General features: G+C 69.3%; 1 protein-coding gene across 3 annotated transcripts in view; it reads left to right on the plus strand.

Annotated features, from left to right (window-relative positions):
• The window catches only part of COL6A2 (collagen type VI alpha 2 chain), a 36,749-nt gene that overhangs the window by 1,596 nt on the left and 10,618 nt on the right, over window positions 1–24,535 (plus strand). For all 3 annotated transcript variants that reach the window (XM_075934123.2, XM_075934121.2, XM_075934122.2), the window contains exons 2-24: window positions 5,559–5,700; window positions 6,419–7,017; window positions 7,583–7,603; window positions 8,256–8,321; window positions 10,349–10,402; window positions 10,502–10,546; window positions 11,086–11,112; window positions 11,747–11,818; window positions 13,144–13,197; window positions 13,531–13,593; window positions 14,512–14,574; window positions 16,522–16,611; window positions 17,472–17,534; window positions 18,218–18,280; window positions 18,720–18,782; window positions 19,111–19,173; window positions 20,848–20,898; window positions 21,513–21,548; window positions 22,040–22,102; window positions 22,207–22,269; window positions 23,048–23,083; window positions 23,337–23,382; window positions 23,956–24,108. In XM_075934123.2, coding sequence (XP_075790238.2) covers window positions 5,586–5,700; window positions 6,419–7,017; window positions 7,583–7,603; window positions 8,256–8,321; window positions 10,349–10,402; window positions 10,502–10,546; window positions 11,086–11,112; window positions 11,747–11,818; window positions 13,144–13,197; window positions 13,531–13,593; window positions 14,512–14,574; window positions 16,522–16,611; window positions 17,472–17,534; window positions 18,218–18,280; window positions 18,720–18,782; window positions 19,111–19,173; window positions 20,848–20,898; window positions 21,513–21,548; window positions 22,040–22,102; window positions 22,207–22,269; window positions 23,048–23,083; window positions 23,337–23,382; window positions 23,956–24,108 — 1,969 coding nt within the window. In that variant the 5' untranslated portion in view covers window positions 5,559–5,585. The remainder of the gene's footprint in view (window positions 1–5,558; window positions 5,701–6,418; window positions 7,018–7,582; window positions 7,604–8,255; window positions 8,322–10,348; window positions 10,403–10,501; window positions 10,547–11,085; window positions 11,113–11,746; window positions 11,819–13,143; window positions 13,198–13,530; window positions 13,594–14,511; window positions 14,575–16,521; window positions 16,612–17,471; window positions 17,535–18,217; window positions 18,281–18,719; window positions 18,783–19,110; window positions 19,174–20,847; window positions 20,899–21,512; window positions 21,549–22,039; window positions 22,103–22,206; window positions 22,270–23,047; window positions 23,084–23,336; window positions 23,383–23,955; window positions 24,109–24,535) is intronic.

Raw genomic sequence — 24,535 nt, forward strand, 5'->3', positions numbered from 1 at the left:
AGTCCCACTGGCTGGAGAGGGGCCGGCGGGCTGGCAGGCTGGAGTCCCGCTGTCCAGAGAGGGGCCGGCGGGCTGGCTGGCTGGAGTCCCGCTGTCCAGAGAGGGGCCGGCGGGCTGGCTGGCTGGAGTCTCGCTGTCCGGAGAGGGGCCGGCGGGCTGGCTGGCTGGAGTCTCGCTGTCCGGAGAGGGGCCGGCGGGCTGGCTGGCTGGAGTCCCGCTGTCCGGAGAGGGGCCGGCGGGCTGGCTGGCTGGAGTCTCGCTGTCCAGAGAGGGGCCGGCGGGCTGGCTGGCTGGAGTCTCGCTGTCCAGAGAGGGGCCGGCGGGCTGGCTGGCTGGAGTCTCGCTGTCCGGAGAGGGGCCGGCGGGCTGGCTGGCTGGAGTCTCGCTGTCCGGAGAGGGGCTGGCTGGCTGGAGTCCCACTGGCTGGAGAGGGGCCGGCGGGCTGGCAGGCTGGAGTCCCGCTGTCCGGAGAGGGGCCGGCGGGCTGGCTGGCTGGAGTCTCGCTGTACGGAGAGGGGCCGGCGGGCTGGCAGGCTGGAGTCTCGCTGTCCAGAGAGGGGCCGGCGGGCTGGCAGGCTGGAGTCCCGCTGTCCGGAGAGGGGCCGGCGGGCTGGCTGGCTGGAGTCCCGCTGTCCGGAGAGGGGCCGGCGGGCTGGCAGGCTGGAGTCTCGCTGTCCAGAGAGGGGCCGGCGGGCTGGCAGGCTGGAGTCCCGCTGTCCGGAGAGGGGCCGGCGGGCTGGCTGGCTGGAGTCTCGCTGTCCGGAGAGGGGCTGGCTGGCTGGAGTCCCGCTGTCCGGAGAGGGGCCGGCGGGCTGGCAGGCTGGAGTCTCGCTGTCCGGAGAGGGGCTGGCTGGCTGGAGTCCCGCTGTCCGGAGAGGGGCCGGCGGGCTGGCAGGCTGGAGTCCCGCTGTCCGGAGAGGGGCCGGCGGGCTGGCTGGCTGGAGTCTCGCTGTCCGGAGAGGGGCCGGCGGGCTGGCAGGCTGGAGTCCCGCTGTCCGGAGAGGGGCCGGCGGGCTGGCAGGCTGGAGTCTCGCTGTCCGGAGAGGGGCCGGCGGGCTGGCAGGCTGGAGTCCCGCTGTCCGGAGAGGGGCCGGCGGGCTGGCAGGCTGGAGTCTCGCTGTCCGGAGAGGGGCCGGCGGGCTGGCAGGCTGGAGTCTCGCTGTCCGGAGAGGGGCCGGCGGGCTGGCAGGCTGGAGTCTCGCTGTCCGGAGAGGGGCTGGCGGGCTGGCAGGCTGGAGTCTCGCTGTCCGGAGAGGGGCCGGCGGGCTGGCAGGCTGGAGTCTCGCTGTCCGGAGAGGGGCCGGCGGGCTGGCAGGCTGGAGTCTCGCTGTCCGGAGAGGGGCCGGCGGGCTGGCTGGCTGGAGTCTCGCTGGCCTGAACTTGTGCAGCAGGGCCTCTTTGACCCATTCGTAATCACCTGGCTGCAGATCCTCAAGCTGGTTGAGCACCCCTTTGGCCTCCTGATTGAGCAAGGGGGTGAGCTCTTGCAGCCGGTCAGCTGCGGGGATCTGGTGCAGTTCCCAGGCCCACTCAATGGCGCTGAGGAGCCCGTCCATGTCCATGTTTTTACACTGGGCCAACACGAGCTTCTCCAAGCGTCTGGCTGCCCCGGGCCCCCTGGGATCCTCCACCCTCACCGCAGCTGGGGCCCCGCGGCTTCTCCGCTCCGCCATGGCCAGCTCATGCTGCTGCTGCCTCTTGATCCTGGTGCTCCTCCCTACGGTCCTCTAACTCATTTAGCTGTAGCTTGATCTCCAGCCGCCGTAGCTCTGCCGGGCTGGACCCCGCCCTAGACGAACCGCTGCTGGCAGGGCTGGGCCTGGTGGGCACCATGTCTCTCTGGCGGGCTCCTGCCCTCCGTCCGGTCTGAGAGCCTGAGATGCTCCCAGGGGGTGTCTGGCTGCTCCCCGCTGGGACAGGATCCAGGCCCCTGGACGGGTTACTCTCTTCCAGCCGGGCAATCAGCTGAGCCTTGGTTGCTTTCCCCACGGGCAGGCCCCTCTCTCTGCACCGCCCCACAAGGTCTGCCTTCAGGAGTCGGGTGGGGGCCATCTCCGCTGATCCCTGGGGTGCAGAGTCACTGACCGAGCACTGCAGCGGCCCACGGCTCCCAGGAATCGCTTCACTCTGCCTCCCGCACGCCTGGCTCTTGCAAGCCTCTTCCTCCTACTGCTCCTTGTCCCTTGCTGCTGGAAGCTCCATCCACTGGTGCAGTGCATCCCACTCCTGTGACGGCGCGTCGGGGTCCCCCCAATCCTGCACCCCCGTAGCAGCAAGAACAGACTCCGCCAGTAGAATAGCGGGGTTGTATTGCTCCTCCAGGATACAGCACAGCACAGACGTGATGTGGTTACAGGAGTCAGGGCCAGGATGCCTCAGACCCCTTGGGTTAGGGGGTCCCTTGTCACCCCTAGACCCTCAGCACTCAGGGTACGTCTACACTACAGCGCTAGTTCGAACTAACTTAGTTCGAATTAGTTAATTCGAACTAAGCTAATTCGAACTAACGCGTCTAGAACTAAAAACTAGTTCGAATTAGCGTTTTGTAATTCGAACTAGCAAGTCCACATTGAGTGGACTCTGAACAGGGCTTAAGGATGGCCGGAAGCAGTGCCGGCAGGGCATCAGAGGAGGACTTAGAGCGTGGAGATGCTGTCTCAGGCTAGCCGAGGGCTGCGCTTAAAGGGTCCCGACCCCCACCCCGGACAGACAGTTCTAAGGGGTGCCCCGCTTGCAAAGAAGTTCTGGCTTGGATTGCCCGGACTACCCACACTGGGCACATCACAGCACTCGGCCATCAGCCCGGCTGCACTTGCCGCAGGCTGCCATCTGGGAAGAGGGGGCAATCGGGGAGCTGCAGGAGAGCTTCCACCCCCAGAAGCCCGCAGAGCCAGCCCAGTCCTCCCCATCGGGGGCTCGTACCCCATTCCTCCCTCACCTCCTTCCACTTACCCTTCCCTAGCCCCACTTCTTATTGATGTACAAAATAAAGATAACGTTTCTTCCAACATTGACTCTGTCTTTATTGAACAAAACTGGGGGAGACTGGGAAAAGGAGGTGGGGAGAGGGGAAGAGAAAGGCTGGGAGAGGGGAGGGCAACTAACATGATCAGGGGTTGGGAACAGGTCCCAGATGAAGAGAGGCTACAGAGACTGGGACTGTTCAGCTTAGACAAGAGGAGACGGAGGGGGGACAGGATAGAGGTCTCTAAAAGCAGGGGTTCGGTGGAGAGGGTGCATAAAGAAAAGTTCTTCATTAGTTCCCATAAAGAAGGACTGGAGGACACCAAAGGAAAGGAATGGGTAGCAGGCTTCAAACTAGTAAGAGAAAGTTGTTCTTCACAAAGCAAATAGTTAACCTGCGGAACTCCTTGCTGCAGGAGGCTGTGAAGGCTACAACTAGAACAGAGTTGAAAGGGAAGTGAGATCAAGTCATGGAGGTTGGGTCCATGGAGTAGTCTTAGCCAGGGGGTAGGAGTGGTGTCCCTGCCCAAAGTTTGTGGAAGGCTGGAGAGGGATGGCACGAGACAAATGGCTTGGTCACTGTCTTCGGTCCATCCCCTCCAGGGTCTCTAGGGTTGGCCGCTGTCGGCAGACAGGCTACTGGGCTAGATGGACCTTTGGTCTGACCCAGTACGGCCATTGTAAGCTCAGGGCTCAGGGTCGGGGGTCTCAGTGGACCCCCTTGATTTTCATGCACACCTGCTCCTGGGTGGCCAGGCTGGCAGCTCTCCTGCCCTAGACGGCCACTTTCCTGTGCCTAGTGCAGAGATCGTGGACGAGGTCCACGATGTCTGCACTAGCCCAGGCAGGTGCCTGCCTCTTGCGGTCCAGGGCAAGCTCCCGGGAGCTGCCAGCCTGGTCCCGGGAAGAGGGGGTGGGCTGTGGGACATCGGGTGGGTGGCTCGAGCCGTGCCAGGTGCAGGGTCTGCTGGCTGGGTGCTGGCAGGCTTGCACCTGGCACGGGCACCGTAGCCAGCCCGTGCCCCTTTAAGGGGTCCGGGGCCGGGAAGGGGGCATAGAGTTTGCCTGGTGTTGGCCAGAGTGGCCACCAGGGAAACCTGGGGAGGGCTAGCCTCCCACTAGTTCGAATTAAGGGGCTACACACCCCTTAATTCGAACTAGCTAGTTCGAACTAGGCGTTAGTCCTCGTAAAATGAGGTTTACCTAGTTCGAACTAAGCGCTCCGCTAGTTCGATTCAAATTCGAACTAGCGGAGCGCTAGTGTAGCGCCTATTAAAGTTAGTTCGAACTAACTTTGTAGTGTAGACATACCCTCAGCTAAAGTTGCTTCCTTCATGGTTCCCAGCCAGAAACTGCCCCTTCCCCGACTCCTCCCTTCCTATGGGTATGTCTACACTACCACGCTAGTTCGAACTAGCGGGGTAATGTAGGCATACTGCACTTGCTAATGAAGCCCGGGATTTGAATTTCCCGGGCTTCATTAGCATAAGCGGGGAGCCGCCATTTTTAAATCCCCGCTGCTTCGAACCCTGTGCAGCGCGGCTACACGGGGCTCGAACTAGGTAGCTCGGACTAGGTTCCCATTCCGAACTACCGTTACTCCTCGTGAAATGAGGTGTACCGGTAGTTCGGAATAGGCACCCTAGTCCGAACTACCTAGTTCGAGCCCCGTGTAGCCGCGCTGCACGGGGTTCGAAGCAGCGGGGATTTAAAAATGGCGGCTCCCCGCTTATGCTAATGAAGCCCGGGAAATTCAAATCCCGGGCTTCATTAGCAAGTGCGGTATGCCTACATTACCCCGCTAGTTCGAACTAGGAGGGTAGTGTAGACATACCCTTTGTTCCGTCCCTGCCCTCAGCCGGTTGGACAGGTTGGGTTTTTGCCTGCGTGACCTTAGGCAGCCGTCCTTGCTCAGCAGTGCTACATGTACCGGCCAGTAGGGGCCACCCCCAGCCCACATGGCCACCACACGGCCTGCCTACTACATCACAGCAGGAGCGCTGCAAAGGCTGAAAACCAGCCCCTTCCTGCCCCTCGGGCCATGGCGCTGGCGGGCAGGCAGCTCTGAGCGCGTTGACCCCCATTGCCAGGTGGGGACACCGAGGCAGAGCACTCGTGACAGGCGCAAGGCCAGCAAAGGCTCTGAGGCCGATCCCCTGGCCCTGGATGGCAGCATGGGCATGCCCGTCATCAGCCAGTGCAGGCAGGAGCTCCGGCCTCCCACGCGCCTGAGCCGGCCCCACACCCCTGCCCTTGGAGCTGAGCTAGCAGTCCCCACGTGGCACAAACAGGTCCCAGCCCGTCCAAGGAGGTGTTTAAAATAGCCGGGCGGGTTCGTGAGACTGAGCCCCCCGCCAAAGTCCAGCCGCGCTCCGGCCTGCACATGGGCACCGTGCCTGAGGGGCCGGCCGGCTGGGCCATCGTGCCGCGCCCTTTCCAGCCCAAAGCGAGTGCTGCGACCGCTCTGCCCGCCCCAGGTGGGATGTCGGGCCTGGATCCCTTTGGGCAGGAATGGTGGGAGAAGTCCCGCTCGACGCCGGGGCCCCCCGCGGCTCCTCCCCCGGCTGACGGCGGCGCTCTGTGTTCTCCCGCAGGGCGCTGCTGCACGGGGAGCGGCTGAGATGGCCCCACTCGCTTTCTTCGCCCTTCTGCTTGGCGCCACCCTGGCCCCCCTGCAGGCGCAGTATGATGAGGATGAAGACACGTCCTTCCAGGCGCGCCCAATGCCCTGTCCAGGTACCCGCGCGGTCGCTTGGCCCCAGCGGGCCCACCGAGGCCTGCCCTGAGCCCCACTGCAGAGGGGCCCGCAGGCACACGGGTTCCGGGCTGAGGACCCGAGTGCCAGGCCGTGGGGGGCTCCCAGGCCTCCAGAAAGGCAGCTCAACCTGGGGCAGGACTTGACCGTATCCTGTCGCACACCAAGGGGGTCGACACTGGATCAGACTGGAAAGACGGGGGGGGGGGCGCAGGGGCGGGAATGGGTCGGGGGGTGCCACTGCAGACAGCACGGCAGGGTCGGTTTGTATGGACATTCTTTGTTACCACGGAAACGCTCCTCCCGCCTCCCTCCCAAACCTGCTCTGAAGCCAGTGTAGACAAAACCCAGCGCAGACCGAACCGGGTGACTGGGCAGGGAAATGCAGACGAAATCCAGTGCTGATAAATCAGAGTGGTGCCCACTGGAAATGGTTTGCCCTGCCGGGCAGGTACTGGGGACACCCACAGTCTGAGCCCCCTGCTCCGCTCCGTGGGGGGCGCTGGGGGCACCCGCAGTCTGAGCCCCCTGCTCCACTCCGTGGGGGGCGCTGGGGGCACCCACAGTCTGAGCCCCCTGCTCCGCTCCCTGGGGGGCGCTGGGGGCACCCGCAGTCTGAGCCCCCTGCTCCGCTCCCTGGGGGGCGCTGGGGGCACCCGCAGTCTGAGCCCCCTGCTCCGCTCCGTTGTCTCCGCACAGAGAAGACAGACTGCCCCATCAATGTGTACTTCATCATGGACACCTCGGAGAGCATCGCGCTGCAGACTGTGCCCATCCAGAGCCTGGTGGACCACATGAAGCAGTTCATCCAGGCCTTCATCAGCAAGCTGGAGTCGGAGGTCTACCTGAACCAGATCACCATCACGTGGAACTTCGCCGGTCTCCACTTCTCCGACGTGGTGGAAATCTACAGCCCCTGGACCAACAGCAAGGACCTGTACCTCCGCCGGCTGAACGCCGTCAACTACATCGGCCGGGGCACCTTCACCGACTGCGCCATCGCCAACATGACCCAGCAGGTCATGGCCCAGGGTGCCAAGGGCATCAACTTTGCCGTGGTGCTCACCGACGGGCACGTGACGGGCAGCCCCTGCGGGGGCATGAAGATGCAGGCGGACGAGGCGCGGAAGGCAGGGATCAAGCTCTTCGCGGTGGCCCCCAGCCAGAACTTCTTCGAGCAGGGGCTGCTGGATATCGCCAACATGCCCTCCGAGCTGTACCGCAACCACTACGCCACCACCAAGCGCGGGGCCATCGAGGTGGACGAGGACACCATTGACCGGATCATCCAGGTCATGGTAAGGGCGGTGTGACGCGAGGCAGAGGCACTGGGCTCGCCGGACGCAGATGCTGCTGCACTGGCACCGAGAGGCCAGTGGGAGCTCACATGGACGCAGTGCTCCCCGGAGCACGGAGCTGGGCTGGGCCTGCCGAGGGCGTGACACGCCGGGGGGCCAGTGCGGAGTAGGCCGGGCAGAACGTCTCAAGGACAGGGCTGCCCCGACAAGCCCTCGCTGTTCCCAGCTGCAGTGCGCAGGCAGGGGGCCGAGACCTGGCCTCTTGCTGCCCCTCGCCGAAAGCCCCAAGGCAGAGCCGGCCGGCGCCCTTGGCCTCCCAACGCCCGGCCCTGCGCCTTCTGGGAAAAGCGAGGGGCTGGCTGCTTTGCAGGAGTGCTGCCGGCTGCTCCCTCCAACCGCCCCCCAGCCTGGGCGCCTGTAGCACAGGGACTCATCAGAAGCGGGAGTCACCTCCCTGCCTTGCACAGACCAGACGGCTGCCTCCCGCCCTGCCTGGTCCCCGCGGGAGGTGGGGGAGCGCTGGGTCTTCGGCGTCTGACTGATCTGATCTCTCTCTCTCTGACAGAAACACGAGGACTACGCCGAGGTGAGTGACCAGCCCCCGGCTCTGTGCCCTGCTCCCCACAGAGGGGCCAGGCCTTGCCATTACACTGACCCGGCAGGAGCCCCTGTTCCACGTCCGAGCCCGACGTGTCTGCGTTTGAGGCTGCAGACAGGGGGTCTTGGCCTGCTGGGATCACTTGGCGGCTCCCGGCTGCGTTCATGCTGCAGACTTGGCTGAGACTGCACGGGCAGCCCCTCCCCTCGTTCCCTTCCGGCCCGGCCCGAGGGAGGCAGCTCGCCCCGAGCCGAGCCAGAGCCCAGCTCTGGTGTGGCCAGAAGAGAGCAGGTGTGAGAACGGCCCGGCTGCATGGAGCCCCACCCACGCTGCTGGAGGCGTCAGAGGCGCTGGGCCACGCCGGGGGACCCCGCAAAGCGGGGCAGCCTGAGGGCCGCGTCTGAACCGGCTGGGTCCCGGTCTGAGTCTACGTGGGGGTGGGCCCCGTCCGAGCAAGCAGGGGTAGGGCGGGGCCGACACCCTGCAGTGCCACCCTGCCTCGCTGTCCCCTCGGGCTCGCCGGGCCAGCCCCAGGGCAGAGCCGTCCCGCGAGGCACCGGCAGGAGTCCGGCCCCCGCACTCCCCTGCCCGGCGCTGCCCACGGGCCGGGCTCTGCTCACGGCCGTCTGCTCTCTTCCAGTGCTACAAGATGAGCTGCCTGCAGATCCCTGGCTTGCCCGGGGACAAGGGCTACCGGGGACAGAAGGTGAGAGACGGGCCAGGCGCGGGAGCCGCTGGGCAAGACACCGGCCAGTCTGCCGTGGCCTCCCCTGGGCTGCGGCCTGCACGCGCCATCCCCGCACAGCCCACGGGGGCAACTGGGCACCCTCCCACCCAGACCTCTCCTCAGAACTGCACCACGGGCTCCCTCTGCCCGCTCACCCTTCCCCCCAGCTGCCCCTGCCTCCCCTCCCCCACCCCTGGGGCGCCTGGGCGAACCCCCCCGCACAGCCCCACAGACGCTCCTGCGCTGTCCCTGCTCCCCTGGGCTGTGTAGTAACGCCCAACGCCCCCCCCACACACACACACACAGCCACCCTAGCGCTGTCCCTGCTCCCCTGAGCTGTGTAACGCCCAACGCCCCCCCCCCCCACACACACACAGCCACTCTAGCGCTGTCCCTGCTCCCCTGGGCTGTGTAACCCCCCCCCACACACACACACACACATACACAGCCACTCTAGCGCTGTCCCTGCTCCCCTGGGTTGTGTAAACCCCCTCCCCCCCCCCACACACACAGCTACTCTAGCGCTGTCCCTGCTCCCCTGGGCTGTGTAAACCCCCACACCCACACCCACACACACACAGCCACTCTAGCACTGTCCCTGCTCCTCTGGGCTGTGTAACCCCCCCACACACACACACACAGCCACTCTAGCGCTGTCCCTGCTCCTCTGGGCTGTGTAACCCCCCCCCACACACACAGCCACTCTAGCGCTGTCCCTGCTCCTCTGGGCTGTGTAACCCCCCCCCCCCCACACACACACACAGCCACTCTAGCGCTGTCCCTGCTCCCCTGGGCTGTGTAACCCCCCCCCCCCCCACACACACACACACAGCCACTCTAGCGCTGTCCCTGCTCCTCTGGGCTGTGTAACCCCCCCCCCCACACACACACACAGCCACTCTAGCGCTGTCCCTGCTCCCCTGGGCTGTGTAACCCCCCCCCCCCCACACACACACACAGCCACTCTAGCGCTGTCCCTGCTCCCCTGGGCTGTGTAACCCCCCCCCCCACACACACACACACAGCCACTCTAGCGCTGTCCCTGCTCCTCTGGGCTGTGTAACCCCCCCCCACACACACACACACACACAGCCACTCTAGCGCTGTCCCTGCTCCCCTGGGCTGTGTAACCCCCCCACACACACACACACAGCCACTCTAGCGCTGTCCCTGCTCCCCTGGGCTGTGTAAACCCCCCCCACACACACACACACAGCCACTCTAGCGCTGTCCCTGCTCCCCTGGGCTGTGTAACCCCCCCCTCCCACACACACAGCCACTCTAGCGCTGTCCCTGCTCCCCTGGGTTGTGTAACGCCCCCCCCACACACACACACACACAGCCACTCTAGCGCTGTCCCTGCTCCCCTGGGCTGTGTAAACCCCCTCCCCCCCCCACACACACAGCCACTCTAGCGCTGTCCCTGCTCCCCTGGGCTGTGTAACCCCCCCCCCCCCACACACACACACAGCCACTCTAGCGCTGTCCCTGCTCCCCTGGGCTGTGTAACCCCCCCCCCCCACACACACACACACACAGCCACTCTAGCGCTGTCCCTGCTCCCCTGGGCTGTGTAACCCCCCCCCCCCCACACACACACACACAGCCACTCTAGCGCTGTCCCTGCTCCCCTGGGCTGTGTAACCCCCCCCCCCACACACACACACACACACAGCCACTCTAGCGCTGTCCCTGCTCCCCTGGGCTGTGTAACCCCCCCCCCCCACACACACACACACACACAGCCACTCTAGCGCTGTCCCTGCTCCCCTGGGCTGTGTAACCCCCCCACCACACACATACCCACAGCCGCTCCTGTGCTGTCCCTGCTCCCCTGGACCGTGTAACCCCCCCCACACACACACTGGGACCAAGTAGAGCTGAGTCGGTGCTGTGTGCCTGTCCCCTGGCTGGCCATCTCCTGCCCCTCAGTCCCACGGAGCAGAGCCCAGCCAGGGGGCCAGCCAGAAGGAGGCGTCAGGGTGGTGTCTGTGCTTTCTTTGCAGGGTGCCAAAGGGAACATGGGGGAGCCAGGAGCCCCTGGACTGAAGGGGCGACAGGTGAGTAGTGTGAGCCCCCCTCTGGCTGCTGGCGAGCAGCCCCACGCCAAGGCCCCCAGCACCTGACCCCGCAGTAACTCGCGTCCTTCTCTCTTGCAGGGCGACCCGGGAATTGAGGGTCCCATCGGCCACCCTGGCCCCAAGGTATGGACGCCGGCGCCGCCTGTGGTGGTGCTCCCGCTCGGCAGCGGCTCGTGGGCGATGCCTGGCTGCCGGTCTGGGGCCTGACTTCCCGCAGCCCTGCCAGGCCTCCCCCGGCCGGCCGGAGTCAGGGCCGTGCCACCAGGGCTCGGGCTTCAGCCGGAAGGGAAGTGGAATTTGGCCAGCTGGTGCCAGACACATGCCATAATGGGGCCCCTGCCTGGGCAAGCAGCCCCCCTTGGACTTCCCAGGAAGGCGGGGGGCAGTCTCACTGGTGCCCCCCCCCACCGATGCTGCCCCGCCTGCCTCTGGCTGCTGCACTTCAGCCCAAGGCTCGTCCCCCCGCCCTGCAGGGCCACTCGCCGAGCTCAGCCCCAGCCCCAGCCCCGTACCGAGCACTGCTGCCTGCCAGCCAGAGCCTCTCAGCGTCCCCTGCAGGCACCTGGGACCCAGACCCGCCCTGGCACCCAGCTGGTGCTTGCTGGGGTACCAGGCGTGGGCCCGCCCACGGACACTAACAGGCGGCTTTTCTCTTGCCCTAGGGTGTCCCTGGCTTGAAAGGAGAGAAGGTAAGAAGGAGCCTGGGCTGAGAGCACCGGACAAGGGGCCAGCGGGGCGAGCGGGCGAGGGGGAGGGGCCTGCGGGATGAGGGGGTGGGGCCTGGGGGATGAAGGGGTGGGGCCAGCGGGGTGAGAGGAGGGGCCAGAGGACTAGTCTGCAAGTGTTTGCTCGCAGTGGGACTTGGCTGTGGACGTAAAGCCCATTGCCCCCCTGCGCCGGCTCCGGCTCCCCGGTGCCCCGGCAGGACTGGAATGGACAGGACAAGCCCTCCGGCAGGGGGAGGCGGCCAGGACAGGGCTAGTGTCCACTGGGGTCACTTCTAGGCAGCCCCAGCAGAGATCCAGTTCGCACCAGCTGGATTTGGCCCAGGATGTGGCGGTGACGACAGCATCGGCAGGCCGTGCCGGGCCGCGGGAGGGGAGCTGCCCAGAGCAACGTCGATCCTTCCAGCAGCACCCGGAGTCCGGCCTGCAGACGCCCCTGGGCAGCACCCGGAGTCCGGCCTGCAGACGCCCCTGGGCAGCACCCGGAGTCCGGCCTGCAGACGCCCCTGGGCAGCCAGCGCAGGGGGCTGGGCCATGTCGCTGGGGGCAGTGGGGCCGTGCACCCAGCACAGATGCATCTTGTCCTTTTTCTCCGCAGGGCGAGTATGGTGGCGACGGCCGGAAGGGGGCAGCTGGCCTGGCCGGACAGAATGGCACCGACGGACAGAAGGTAACACTTGCCTGGGGACAGGCCAGCCCTGTCCAGCGCCAGCACCCGCCCCTCCCCGCGGGGCCTCCCCTCGCCAGCCGGCCCCTCCCCGCGGGGCCTCCCCTCGCCAGCCGGCCCCTCCCCGCGGGGCCTCCCCTCGCCAGCCGGCCCCTCCCCGCGGGGCCTCCCCTTGCCAGCCGGCCCCTCCCCATGGGGCCTCCTCTCGCCAGCCGGCCCCTCCCCGCGGGGCCTCCCCTCGCCAGCCGGCCCCTCCCCGCGGGGCCTCCCCTCGCCAGCCGGCCCCTCCCCGCGGGGCCTCCCCTCGCCAGCCGGCCCCTCCCCGCGGGGCCTCCCCTCGCCAGCCGGCCCCTCCCCGCGGGGCCGCCCCTCGCCAGCTGGCCCCTCCCCGCGGGGCCTCCCCTCGCCAGCTGGCCCCTCCCCGCGGGGCCTCCCCTCGCCAGCTGGCCCCTCCCCGCGGGGCCGCCCCTCGCCAGCCGGCCCCTCCCCATGGGGCCTCCTCTCGCCAGCCGGCCCCTCCCCGCGGGGCCTCCTCTCGCCAGCCGGCCCCTCCCCGCGGGGCCTCCCCTCGCCAGCCGGCCCCTCCCCGCGGGGCCTCCCCTCGCCAGCCGGCCCCTCCCCGCGGGGCCTCCCCTCGCCAGCCGGCCCCTCCCCGCGGGGCCGCCCCTCGCCAGCCGGCCCCTCCCCATGGGGCCTCCTCTCGCCAGCCGGCCCCTCCCCGCGGGGCCTCCTCTCGCCAGCCGGCCCCTCCCCGCGGGGCCTCCTCTCGCCAGCCGGCCCCTCCCCGCGGGGCCTCCCCTCGCCAGCCGGCCCCTCCCCGCGGGGCCTCCCCTCGCCAGCCGGCCCCTCCCCGCGGGGCCGCCCCTCGCCAGCCGGCCTCTCCCCGCACAGGGCCGCCCCATGTCTGCGGCTAAAGAGACAGCTTCCACGAATGCAAATGAAACACAGGGAAAAAGCCGAGATCACTCCTGCCCCACGCCCTGCCCTACCCCTGCATCTCATCCCATCCCTGCTCCTGCACCCCCCCTTGTCCCCATTCCACTCCTGCCCCTCACAGACCAGCCTTTCCACACCCCCAGACCCTGAAGGGGCCTACGTACCTACTGAGCCCAGTGTGAGAACGGGGCTTGATGTCTGGGCAGGGCCTGGCTCCTGTGCCCCCGCCTGCCAGCCAGGCTGAGCCCTGTGCTTTGTGCCCAGCTCCCTCTGCCATCCCGGCTCCATGCCCACACCAGGTGTGAGTCAGTCGGTCCCTGGGACAGAGAGAAATGCCTCGCTCCCTGCCCCCGCTCTCTGGCTGCTCTCACTCTGTCGTGTGCTCCCTGCAGGGCCGGCTGGGGCGCATCGGATCCCCTGGCTGCAAGGGAGACCCCGGGGACAAGGTAGGTCTGGTGTCTGTTCGCGGAGGCAGGGGGGGCTTGGAGTGGACCCCAGCGCCTGGCGCTGCCTCGGGAGGGAGTTAGCGGGTCTGTCTGCCGCCGTCACGCTGCTGGTGCGGGGCCATGCAAGAGAGTGCAGCGTGCGTCGCACGACAGTGCCAGAGTGCTCCTGTCTCTGCTGCCGACATGCCAGGGCAGCGGCCCCAAGGACACGTGCCGGCCGCGGTTTGTCACAGCCAGGCCTGACTCCGTGGCTGCTCTGCCCGCAAGTGGCTGTCTAGGGGGTGTTCTCTGGTGGGCCCCCTGCAGCGACAGCTCTCTGCTCTCCCTCCCCAGGGCCCTGACGGCTACCCAGGAGACGCGGGGAGCCCGGGCGAGCCAGGAGACGATGGCATAAAGGTAGGCGACTTCCCCGGCAGCGAGCAGGGCCTGGGCAGGCCACCGCCAGAGCGGGGGTGTGGCGGTGTGTCAGGGACCCCCGGCCCTGCACCCCGTCCACAGCCAGGCGTGGCTCCGCCGGCCAGGAGAACGGGGGGTTATTGCTGCTCCGAGATACAGCCCAGCCCTGGTGCGATGTGGACATGGGAGTCAGGGCTGGCAGCCTCAGACCCCTTGGGGCAGGGGACACAGGCCCCTGAACCCCCAGCACTCAGCCCAGTCTCTTTCCTCCATCCTTCCCCTCATTCCAGCTGCCCCTCCCCAAGCCCCCCCTTCCCTGGTCAGGTGAGAACCGGCTGGGCCATGGTGCCCTCCCAGGCAGTGTTTATAGACGCCGGCCAGTAGGGGTCGCCCACAGCCCACGCATAGCGCCCAGTGAATGCCCAACGGAGTGACAGCCCCCCACTGCCACACGGGGGGCAGCCGCGTCCCCCCAGGCCCGGCAGACAAAGCGGGGCAGACGGCAGCTCTGTGCCACGGCTCCCTTCCCTGAGGCCCATGGGTGTGTGGGGAAAGCCCCGGCCTTGTCTGCGCCCACTGGGTGGGGGCCCGAGGGGGTGAGCATGGTGCCCGCGCCGTGCCGACGGGCACAGGCCAGGCAGCTGTGCGGCACAGCCACTAGATGACGCCTGGGAGAGTACGAAGGTTGCTTGGGACCCTCCCCCCGGCACCCCTGATCCGTGCCGGCCCGGGGGGAGGGTCCCCGTCGAAGGCTGCCAGCCCTTGGGAGCGCAGCCGCTAGTGCCCGGCCCCGCGGCGCGTGAGTGCCCAGCACGTCCCCTGACGCTGCGGAGGGGTCAGGGGACGGCACCCGAATTGGCCGGGGGCAGCAGCTGGGCCGGGACGTGGCTCAGGACTCTTGTTCTCTTGCTGTTTCAGGGGGATCCCGGCCGCACCGGCAGCAGCGGACCCGTGGGGCCTCCAGGGGAACGGGGCGGCAGGGTAAGTCCCCGCCCTACTGGGCCTTTCCTCGGACGCGGCTGTAGGCGCCTCCTTCCGGACCCCTGTTCACATGCAGGCGGCCCAGTGGCCATGGGGCTCTGGTGCCCTGCCTTGGGGCCGCCAGGCAGCTGCGACTGCACAGGGGTGGGGCTCCCAGCGGGCGGGCGGGGTCTGTGGCCCCCGGAGAGTCTCCACCTGCTGCTCACGGCGACTCAGTCACTGGGGGTATGGGCTGCTGGGACGCAAAGGGAAATCTCACCTGCTGCAGCAGGGGGCGGGCTGGTGCAGAGGGGGGTGCAGCCAGGTTGGGGGGAACCAGCTGCCTGGCACAGGGTGGGGGGGGTGCAGCCGGGTCGGGGGGACCTGCAGCCTGGCACCGGGTGGGGGGGGGTGCAGCCGGGTCGGGGGGAGCTGCGGCCTGGCACCGGGTGCGGGGGGGGTGCAGCCGGGTCGGGGGGAGCTGCGGCCTGGCACCGGGTGGGGGGGGGTGCAGCCGGGTCGGGGGGAGCTGCGGCCTGGCACAGGGTGGGGGGGGTACAGCCGGGTCGGGGGGAGCTGCGGCCTGGCACAGGGTGGGGGGGGGGGGTGCAGCCGGGTCGGGGGGAGCTGCGGCCTGGCACAGGGTGGGGGGGGGTGCAGCCGGGTCGGGGGGACCTGCGGCCTGGCACCAGGTGTGGGGGGGGTGCAGCCGGGTCGGGGGGAGCTGCGGCCTGGCACCGGGTGGGGGGGGTGCAGCCGGGTCGGGGGGAGCTGCGGCCTGGCACAGGGTGGGGGGGGGGGTACAGCCGGGTCGGGGGGAGCTGCGGCCTGGCACAGGGTGGGGGGGGTGCAGCCGGGTCGGGGGGAGCTGTGGCCTGGCACAGGGTGGGGGGGTGCAGCCGGGTCGGGGGGACCTGCGGCCTGGCACCGGGTGGGGGGGGGTGCAGCCGGGTCGGGGGGAGCTGCGGCCTGGCACAGGGTGGGGGGGGGGGGGGGGTGCAGTCGGGTCGGGGGGACCTGCGGCCTGGCACCGGGTGGGGGGGGTGCAGCCGGGTCGGGGGGAGCTGCGGCCTGGCACCGGGTGGGGGGGGGTGCAGCCGGGTCGGGGGGAGCTGCGGCCTGGCACCGGGTGGGGGGGGGTGCAGCCGGGTCGGGGGGAGCTGCGGCCTGGCACAGGGTGGGGGGGGGGGGGGGGGGGGGGGGGGGGGTGCAGTCGGGTCGGGGGGACCTGCGGCCTGGCACCGGGTGGGGGGGGTGCAGCCGGGTCGGGGGGAGCTGCGGCCTGGCACCGGGTGGGGGGGGGTGTAGCCGGGTCGGGGGGAGCTGCGGCCTGGCACCGGGTGGGGGGGTGCAGCCGGGTCGGGGGGACCTGCGGCCTGGCACGGGGGGGGGGGGGTGCAGCCGGGTCGGGGGGACCTGCGGCCTGGCACCGGGTGGGGGGGGGTGTAGCCGGGTCGGGGGGAGCTGCGGCCTGGCACCGGGTGGGGGGGGGTGTAGCCTGGTCGGGGGGACCTGCGGCCTGGCACCGGGTGGGGGCTGCTTCCCTTGCTTTGCTTCTGCCCTTCTGCTCCCATCTCGTCCTTGGGCCGCCTGCCCAGCCGCCGCCCCACAGCTGCCCATGGGCCGGCCCCGGCAGGTGTGCCAGGAGTTTTGCATCACAGCCCAGAAGGGCTCCCAGCCATGCCTCAGTGTCCCTGCAGGCCCGCCCCGGATTGCACCGCCCAGCTGCTGCAGGGGGCTGGGGCATGGGGCAAGAGCCCCTCTCCAGGGGCCCGTCACAGTCCCAGGCTGCTGGGGTGGGGGCTGCGGAGCCCAGTGGCCCCATGCTAGGGGGAGAAGGGAGCGTGCTGCTGAGGCTGGACCTGGGGGCGCAGCCTGGGGGGTGAGGTGGGGGACTGGGCGGAGTGGGAGGCAGGGTGACTGGCGGGTGCTCCTGCAACCCTCTCACTGTGTGTTTCCTTTGCCAAGGGACCTAAAGGCAACAATGGCTCCCCCGGGGTCCCCGGCACCAAGGGAACCCAAGGCAACCCCGGACCAGCCGGACCCAGGGGAGAGCCGGTGAGCTCCAGCACCTGGCAGCCAACCCGCACGCCTGCACCAGCTGGCCAGGCCACGAACGGCCTGGCATCCCCGCCACCCTGCCCACAGCCCCCCGCCAGGACTCCCGCTGGGCCGAGAGACCCGCCCAGCTGCCTGAGTCCTGCATTAGCTCTGCAGCCCACCGAGGCCTCGCCCACGCCCCTGTTAACAGTTCAGCAGAAACACCCAGCCAATGTGCCGCCCCCAGCCACCTCCCCTCCCTCCTGGCTGCCCTTTGGGGCCAGTGGGGTGTGATGGCGCGTCGGGGACCCCCGACCCTGCACCCCGTCCGCAGCAGGGTGTGACTCCGCCAGCCAGGAGAACGGAGGGTTCGTTGCTTCTCCGAGGCACAGCCCGGCCCGGGTTCCACGTGGGCATCGGCGTGAGGGGCCGGCAGCCTCAGACCCCTTGGGGCAGGGGACACGAGCCCCCAGCATCCGACTTAGCCCCTTCTCTTCCTGTTTGCCAGGTCAGATTGCCCCTTCCCAAGCCACCGACCATGCCCCCCCCCCCGGACAGCCCCCCTTTTGTCAAACCCCTTCCCCTGGCCACGTGAGAAACCTCCACAGGCCATGGGCTACGTGCTGGGACTCAGGGCGTCCCCGCTGGGCAGTGCTTACAGCCACCGGCCAGTAGGGGTCACCCCCGCACCAGGCACTGCGCACGGGGCAATCGGGTCCAGCCCCTTGGGAGCCGGCAGGGCAAACGGGCCCAGCCTGGGATGCCCTCTGCTCCTCCCATGTGCCAGGGCTGCCAGGGAGGGGCCGGAGCAGCGACTGGAGCCGGGAGGGGGGGGTCACTGGGCTGTTCCCACCTCTGATTGGCGTTTGTGTGCACAGGGGCGCCGCGGGGACCCGGGGACGAAGGGCAGCCCAGGGACCTCTGGGACCAAGGGCGAGAGGGTAAGTGCCAGGGCAGCGGGTGCGGGTTTATGGCTCTGTAAGGGCTGGGCAGAGAGCAGCCACGCTGCCCAGGGGCCCCACTCTCTGCTCTGTGACTGGCTGGGCTGGGCTGGGGAGGGCAGGATGAGTAGGGGGCTGCGCCAGGCTCCCCAGCCCCAGCCCCAGCCCCAGCTCACAGGAGGGAGGCTGGGCTGGGCTGTGCTGGAGTGGGCAGGGAGGTGGGAGGACTGGGCTGGGCCGGGCTGTGCTGGAGTGGGCAGGGAGGGGGGAGGACTGGGCTGGGCCGGGCTGTGTTGGAGTGGGCGGGGAGGGGGGAGGACTGGGCTGGGCCGGGCTGCGCTGGAGTGGGCGGGGAGGGCCGGCCTGGGGCTTGAGAAGGGAGAGCCCCCAACCCTGCCCAGATGGGGCTCTGCAGTCACGGGGCAGGGGCGCCTCTCATGGGGGGAGAACTGGCCCGCACCCTGCTGCAGCCTCCGGACAGACACAAGAGCAGGGCAGAGCAGGGGACCAAGCCGGCAGGGCTGCGATGGAGGCTGCAGCGAGTGCAGGCAGCTGGGGCTCCTACCCCGCGGGAAGGGGCTGGCTGCGGGGCCCTCCTGGGACGGCTGGCGCCTGCCCCACGTGGCTGAGACGTGGCCGGCAGCGGCTGGGGAGAGGCTCATACGACCGTTTCCTTCCCACAGGGAGACCCTGGCCCCGAGGGGCCCAGGGGCCTGGCCGGAGAAGTGGGCAGCAAAGGAGTCAGGGTAAGGCAGAACAGCCGGATCGGTTCATTGGCCACTGAGCCCTCCCCAGCCCGTGCAGGGTGGCTCAGCTGCGTCCACGTAGCATGTAACCCCTCCCATTTCCGTCTGCTGCGTGACCCTTGAGCCCGCCTCCCTCGCACCAGGGCTCCCAGCCACGCCGTGCCCAGAGCCACTTTTCCCTCTGCCCCACCAAGGCCACGGCCATGCAGCCTGGGTCTTCAGCCCTCCACCCCCTCCCACAGCGCCACAGACAGAGTGCTGGTGGCCGGGGCTGCCCGGCAGGTCTGGGGAGGAGCCCACGGCCGGACCGCTGGCAGGAACACTTGAGCTCTCCCGGTGTGCCAGCCCATAGAGCGTCCTGGGGAGACGGGACCCTCGTGGCAAAGGTGCCCAGTGCTCCGGCCCCATGTGCTGACCCGTCTCTGGCTTTCTTCTGCAGGGTGACAGAGGGCTGCTGGGCCCACGAGGCCCACAAGGAGCCGCAGGAGAGCCAGGCAGGCCGGTAAGTTTCCCAGTGACTGCGGATCAGCGTGGGACTGACCAGAGCCCCAGTGCGGCACAGTCATCCACCCCCCTACCCCATCCAGCATTGGCTGCAGCTGCTCTATTCCACCCGTGGGCCTCCCGTGGGCCTGGCCCAGTGGCTTGGCCAGCAGTGCGCTGGGGCCGGGGTTTGGTGGGTGAGAGCCCGCTCGTGCAGGGCATCAGGCGCATGGGCCGGCGGGGTCTGAGTAGCGCCGAAGGGAGGGATTGCGCTGTGCTAGAGCGCCCCCAGTGTCCCCACACGCCAGCCCCAGCACCTGACCCTGCTCTCCTGTGCTGTCTTGCAGGGATCTCGTGGGGACCTAGGCGACATGGGCCCAAGGGGCGACTCGGGGCCCCCAGGACCGAAGGTAAGAGAGGGAAAGCAGTAGGGCTGCTGGAGCGCTCCATGGGCAGCAAACACCCCCTGCCTGCCCCTCTGAGCCCCGCCCCTGCTCTCAACCACCCCTCAGCCGGGACGCAGGCTTAGGCAGGGGCGGGAACCTGTCCCTGCCACCAACCCGCAGGGAAATCATTCAGGGTATGTCTACACTACCACCCTAGTTCGAAGTAGGGTGGTTAATGTAGTCATACGAACTTGCAAATGAAGCCTGGGATTTGAATTTCCTGGGCTTCATTTGCATGTTGCCGGGCGCCGCCATTTTTAAATGTCCACTAGTGCAGACTCCGTGCCCGCAGCTACTCACGGCATGAACTAGATAGTTCGGACTTGGCTTCCTATTCCGAACTATCTGTACGCCTCGTTCCACCCTGGGCAGGGCGGGATGGGAGAGGGAGCGGGGCGGGTGGATGAGGCGGGGCGAGCCCCCTGGGCAGGGCGGGATGGGGGAGGGAGCGGGGCGGGCGGACCAGGCGGGGCGAGCCCCCTGGGCAGGGCGGGATGGGGAAGGGAGCGGGGCGGGCGGACCAGGCGGGGCGAGCCCCCTGGGCAGGGCGGGATGGGGGAGGGAGCGGGGCGGGCGGACCAGGCGGGGCGAGCCCCCTGGGCAGGGCGGGATGGGGGAGGGAGCGGGGCGGGCGGACGAGGCGGGGCGAGCCCCCTGGGCAGGGCGGGATGGGGGAGGGAGCGGGGCGGGCGGACGAGGCGGGGCGAGCCCCCTGGGCAGGGCGGGATGGGGGAGGGAGCGGGGCGGGCGGACGAGGCGGGGCGAGCCCCCTGGGCAGGGCGGGATGGGGGAGGGAGCGGGGCGGGCGGACGAGGCGGGGCGAGCCCCCTGGGCAGAGCGGGATGGGGGAGGGAGCGGGGCGGGCGGACCAGGCGGGGCGAGCCCCCTGGGCAGGGCGGGATGGGGGAGGGAGCGGGGCGGGCGGACCAGGCGGGGCGAGCCCCCTGGGCAGGGCGGGATGGGGGAGGGAGCGGGGCGGGCGGACCAGGCGGGGCGAGCCCCCTGGGCAGGGCGGGATGGGGGAGGGAGCGGGGCGGGCGGACCAGGCGGGGCGAGCCCCCTGGGCAGGGCGGGATGGGGGAGGGAGCGGGACAGGTGGACCAGGCGGGATGGGGGAGGGAGCGGGGCGGGCGGACCAGGCGGGATGGGGGAGGGAGCGGGGCGGGCGGACCAGGAGGGGCGAGCCCCGTCCGGAGCGGAGCAGGCACACCCCAGGTTGGCCGGAGCAGGACGAGGCGCTGGAGCCAAAGCAGAGCCACGGGCCGGGCGCATTACACCACAGCCTGGATCCAGCCCACAGGCCGTAGGTTCCCCAGCCCTGGCTTAGTCCTTCCCCAGCTCAAGGCCCCGTGACAGCTGGTGGAGGTGGTGGTCCCTGTCCCAGCGCCCCTGCAGGTGGCCCTGCCCTGCCCTGCCCTTCCCGCAGGCTGGTGCTGTCCATGCCAGGTCTGTGCTGAGGCAGTTGCTGCCCCTGGCTTCTCTGCGCCCTGTTCTGCTGCCTCACGCACTGGCTGCCCGGGCGCCAGCTGCCAGGGCCCGCGCGCTGCCCGGGGGTGCCTGCTGGGGCAGGGCAGACCCCATTCGGCAGCCCGCGGGTCGGCGTCTGCGCCCCTCACCCCTCTTCCTTTCCCTCCGCAGGGAGACCGAGGCAGACCTGGCTTCAGCTACCCTGGCCCCCGCGGACTCCCGGTAGGGGGCTGAGGCGGAGGGCGGGGGAGGAGGCCGTGGCAGGGAGACGCCGCTGTCCCAGCCATGGGCTGCGGAGGAAATCAGCGGGGACCCGGGCCGGACGAGCATCCTTGCGCCACTGAGTGAGGAGGGAGGCCGGGTCGTGCCGGAAGGCCCCTCCCGCCCTGGGAATGCCATGCAGGAAGCCGGACTTTGCCTGATGGGGCAGGGATCTGTGCAGAAGGCCGGGCGGCCCAGGAGCAGCCGGCTCCAGATTTGCCCAGGGAGCCGGACCCTGCGTGGCCAGGATGCTGGCTGGTGCATGTCTCTGGAGGCGGGCAGGTGAGCCCAGCCCAGTGGGGCAGGGTCCAGCGATGTGCGCTCCCCCCATCGCCCTGCGCACGGCAGGCAGCCCCTAGCCACGTGCCTGGAGACCTCCTGCAGGCTGGAGGCCCTGCTGGCAGGGCTGGGAGGGGCACTGGGGCCCTGCTGTCCCACGAAAGGCCAGGGAGCTGCAGGGGCTCAGGCCACCGACCTCTTGTTGTCATTTGAAACGGGCCCCTCACCGTGGGCTCAGGCAGGCAAATTGCTGTCCAGCCCCACACTGAAGTTAACCCTCTCCTGTCTCTTCCCAGGGCGACAAGGGTGAGAAGGGAACGCCTGGTCCAGAGGTAGGGGTGTGCACGTGTGCGCTCGCGTGTGGAAGCGCGTACTGGGCGTGCAGGGGCGGATGGGCCAAGCAGGGCAGAGGTGCTGGGTATGCAGTGGAAGAAGGGGGAGGCTGTGGGGTGGCAGTGCTGGGCATGCAGGGATGGATGGGGTGGTGACGCTGGGCATGCAGGGGCTGATGGGCCGGGCCGTGGGGTGGCGGCGCTGGGCATGCAGGGGCTGATGGGCCGGGCCGTGGGGTGGCGGCGCTGGGCATGCAGGGGCTGACGGGCCGGGCCGTGCGGTGGCGGCGCTGGGCATGCAGGGGCTGACGGGCCGGGCCGTGGGGTGGCGGCGCTGGGCATGCAGGGGCTGACGGGCCGGGCCGTGGGGTGGCGGCGCTGGGCATGCAGGGGCTGACGGGCCGGGCCGTGGGGTGGCGGCGCTGGCTGCGCTGGGGGTGACAGCCACACACAGCATCTTGCCATTGCACCTCACTCCCTCCTTTCCACAGGGGGGCAGGGGCGACTTTGGACCGAAAGGTGCTCCGGGAGGGAAAGGAGACCCAGGGGAGTCGGTAAGTCCATTGTCAGTGCCACTGCCATCCCTGCCCTGCTCCTGCTGTGGGCGTAGGGGCACCGTGCCGGCCCTGATCTTTCATCTCTTTTCTCTCCTTGCCAGGGTGACCCCGGCCCCAGCGGCGAGCCTGGCCCCAGAGGCAACCCTGGCCCACCGGGCCTCGAGGTACCATCCTGCGCCGCTGCCCCATCGCTCACGCCCAGCCGCTGCCTTTCTCCCTGGTCCCACATGTGTTTGCAGCGTCTAGGCTGAGAGCCCTGCTCCGGTCCCCTTCCCGCCCCGCCAACCCAGCCCAGGGCGCTGCCGCTCGCTTGGTGTCTGGGCTCGGACCCTCCCCCCACCGGCCCGGGGCGCTCCCTGGCGGGCCAGCTCCTAGCCATGTCTGGACCTTGGGGCAGAGTCCCATGGGGCTAAGGCAAGCTAAGGTTCCTGCAGCCCTGAGACGAAGGATGGGCCAGGGAGGCTCCACTCGCTGCCCTGCCCCAAGTGCCAGCTCCGCAGCTCCCATTGGCCCCGAACTGTGACCAATGGGAGCTGTGGGGGCAGTGCCTGAGGGCACCAGGTCAGTGCCAGCCTCCCTGGCTGTCCTTGCACGAGGGCATCACACGCAGCCGCCCCGGCTGCCCCTAAAGCTAAGGGCCACAGAGACCTAGAGGCCACCTCCTGGGAGCCACAGTAAGTGCCACTGGGACCCCGCAGCCCAAACTCCCTCCCACTCTCCAACCCCCATCCCAGTCTGCAGTCTCCTCCCACACTCAACTCCCACCCTGAGCCCCTCCTGCACCCAGATCCCACCCCAGCCCAGACATCTCACCCCCTCCGGAGCCCCCGGTGACAGTGGGCGAGGGTGGGGCAGAGTGAGCGACGCCAGGTGGGAGGGCGTAGAGCGGTGGCATCCCTATGTCCCAGGGTCAGGCGTGACACTGCTGTGCTCTTCCCACAGGGCGACCCGGGCCCACGTGGAGATCCAGGCCTGACCGTAAGTAGAGCTGACTCCCCGCGGTCTGACCCCTACCCCAGGGAAGGAGGGTTCCCCTGCACACAGAGACCCAGCGCCAGGCCCTGCTCCAGCCTCGCCCCGCCTGCAGCCCAACGCGCCTGGGACTGAGCCCAGTGGCCGGCCTGGCCATAGATCCGGGGGCAGGGCAGAGGGGCAGGCAGGCCGTGGGCCGGACGTGCTTGGGGGCAGGCTGGCTCTCACCAGTGCTGTGCGCCTTGTGTTTTGCTGGCAGGACTGCGACGTGATGACCTACGTGAGAGAAACTTGCGGCTGCTGTGGTGAGTCCAACGCTCAGCACCGTGGCTCTGAGCCAGCGCCTGCTTGGAGCCCCTGCACTGCCCCTGCTCCTGCCCCGCCTCACCCCGCCCTGCCCCTGCCCCTGCCCCCGCCCCGCCTCACCCCACGCTGCCCCTGCCCCCGCCCTGCCTCCCCCCACGCTGCCCCTGCCCCCGCCCCGCCTCACCCCGCCCTGCCCCCGCCCTGCCTCACCCCGCCCTGCCCCTGCCCTGCCTCCCCCCACGCTGCCCCTGCCCCCGCCCTGCCTCCCCCCACGCTGCCCCCGCCCTGCCTCCCCCCACGCTGCTCCTGCCCCCGCCCCGCTGCACCCCGCACTGTGTCCCTGCACTGTCCCTGTCCCCTCCCCCAGCACTGCCCCTGCCCTGCCTCCCCCCACACTGTGTCCCTGTGTTGTCCTTGCCCCCTCCCTCCGCACTGCCCATGCCCTGCCTTCCCCCACGCTGTGTCCCTGTGCTACCCCTCTCCCCTCCCCCCGCTCTCATGTGGCGGGACCTGCCCTGCCCTGTGGGCTGTCCCCGCGGGCCTGGCCCCGTGACCCGCTCCTCTCCCCCCAGACTGCGAGAAGCGCTGCGGTGCCCTGGACATCGTCTTTGTCATCGACAGCTCCGAGAGCATCGGCTACACCAACTTCTCCCTGGAGAAGAACTTTGTCATCAACGTAGTCAGCCGCCTGGGTTCCATTGCCAAGGACCCCAAGTCGGAGACGGGTGAGGAGCCCCTGGGGGGAGGCCGGGCGCTGAGCCAGGCTGGGCCCGTGGGGAGAGGTGGCTGCTGTCGCCCAGCCCCTCTGCCTGCCGGGACAGTCGCTCGCCTGCTGGACGGCTCCCTGGCCTGCGCCTGCCAGCCACCAGGTCTCACCTGTCCAGGGAAGGGGTCTGGACAAAGGGAGGGGGGCTTGGAGACCTGGGCAGTCTTGGCTGGAAAACATGAAGAGAGGAGACTAAGCTGAGTACTGGGGGCTCGGGGGCCTGTGGACCCCACCCCACGGGGTCTGAGTACTGGGGGCTCGGGGGCCTGTGGACCCCTCCGCACGGGGTCTGAGTATTGGGGGCTCGGGGGCCTGTGGACCCCTCCCCACGGGGTCTGAATACTGGAGGCTCGGGGGCCTGTGGACCCCTCCCCACGGGGTCTGAA

The sequence above is a fragment of the Pelodiscus sinensis genome, chromosome 7 (assembly GCF_052426305.1).
Source record: "Pelodiscus sinensis isolate ZL-2025 chromosome 7, ASM5242630v1, whole genome shotgun sequence".
NCBI classification, from domain to species: Eukaryota; Metazoa; Chordata; order Testudines; family Trionychidae; genus Pelodiscus; species Pelodiscus sinensis.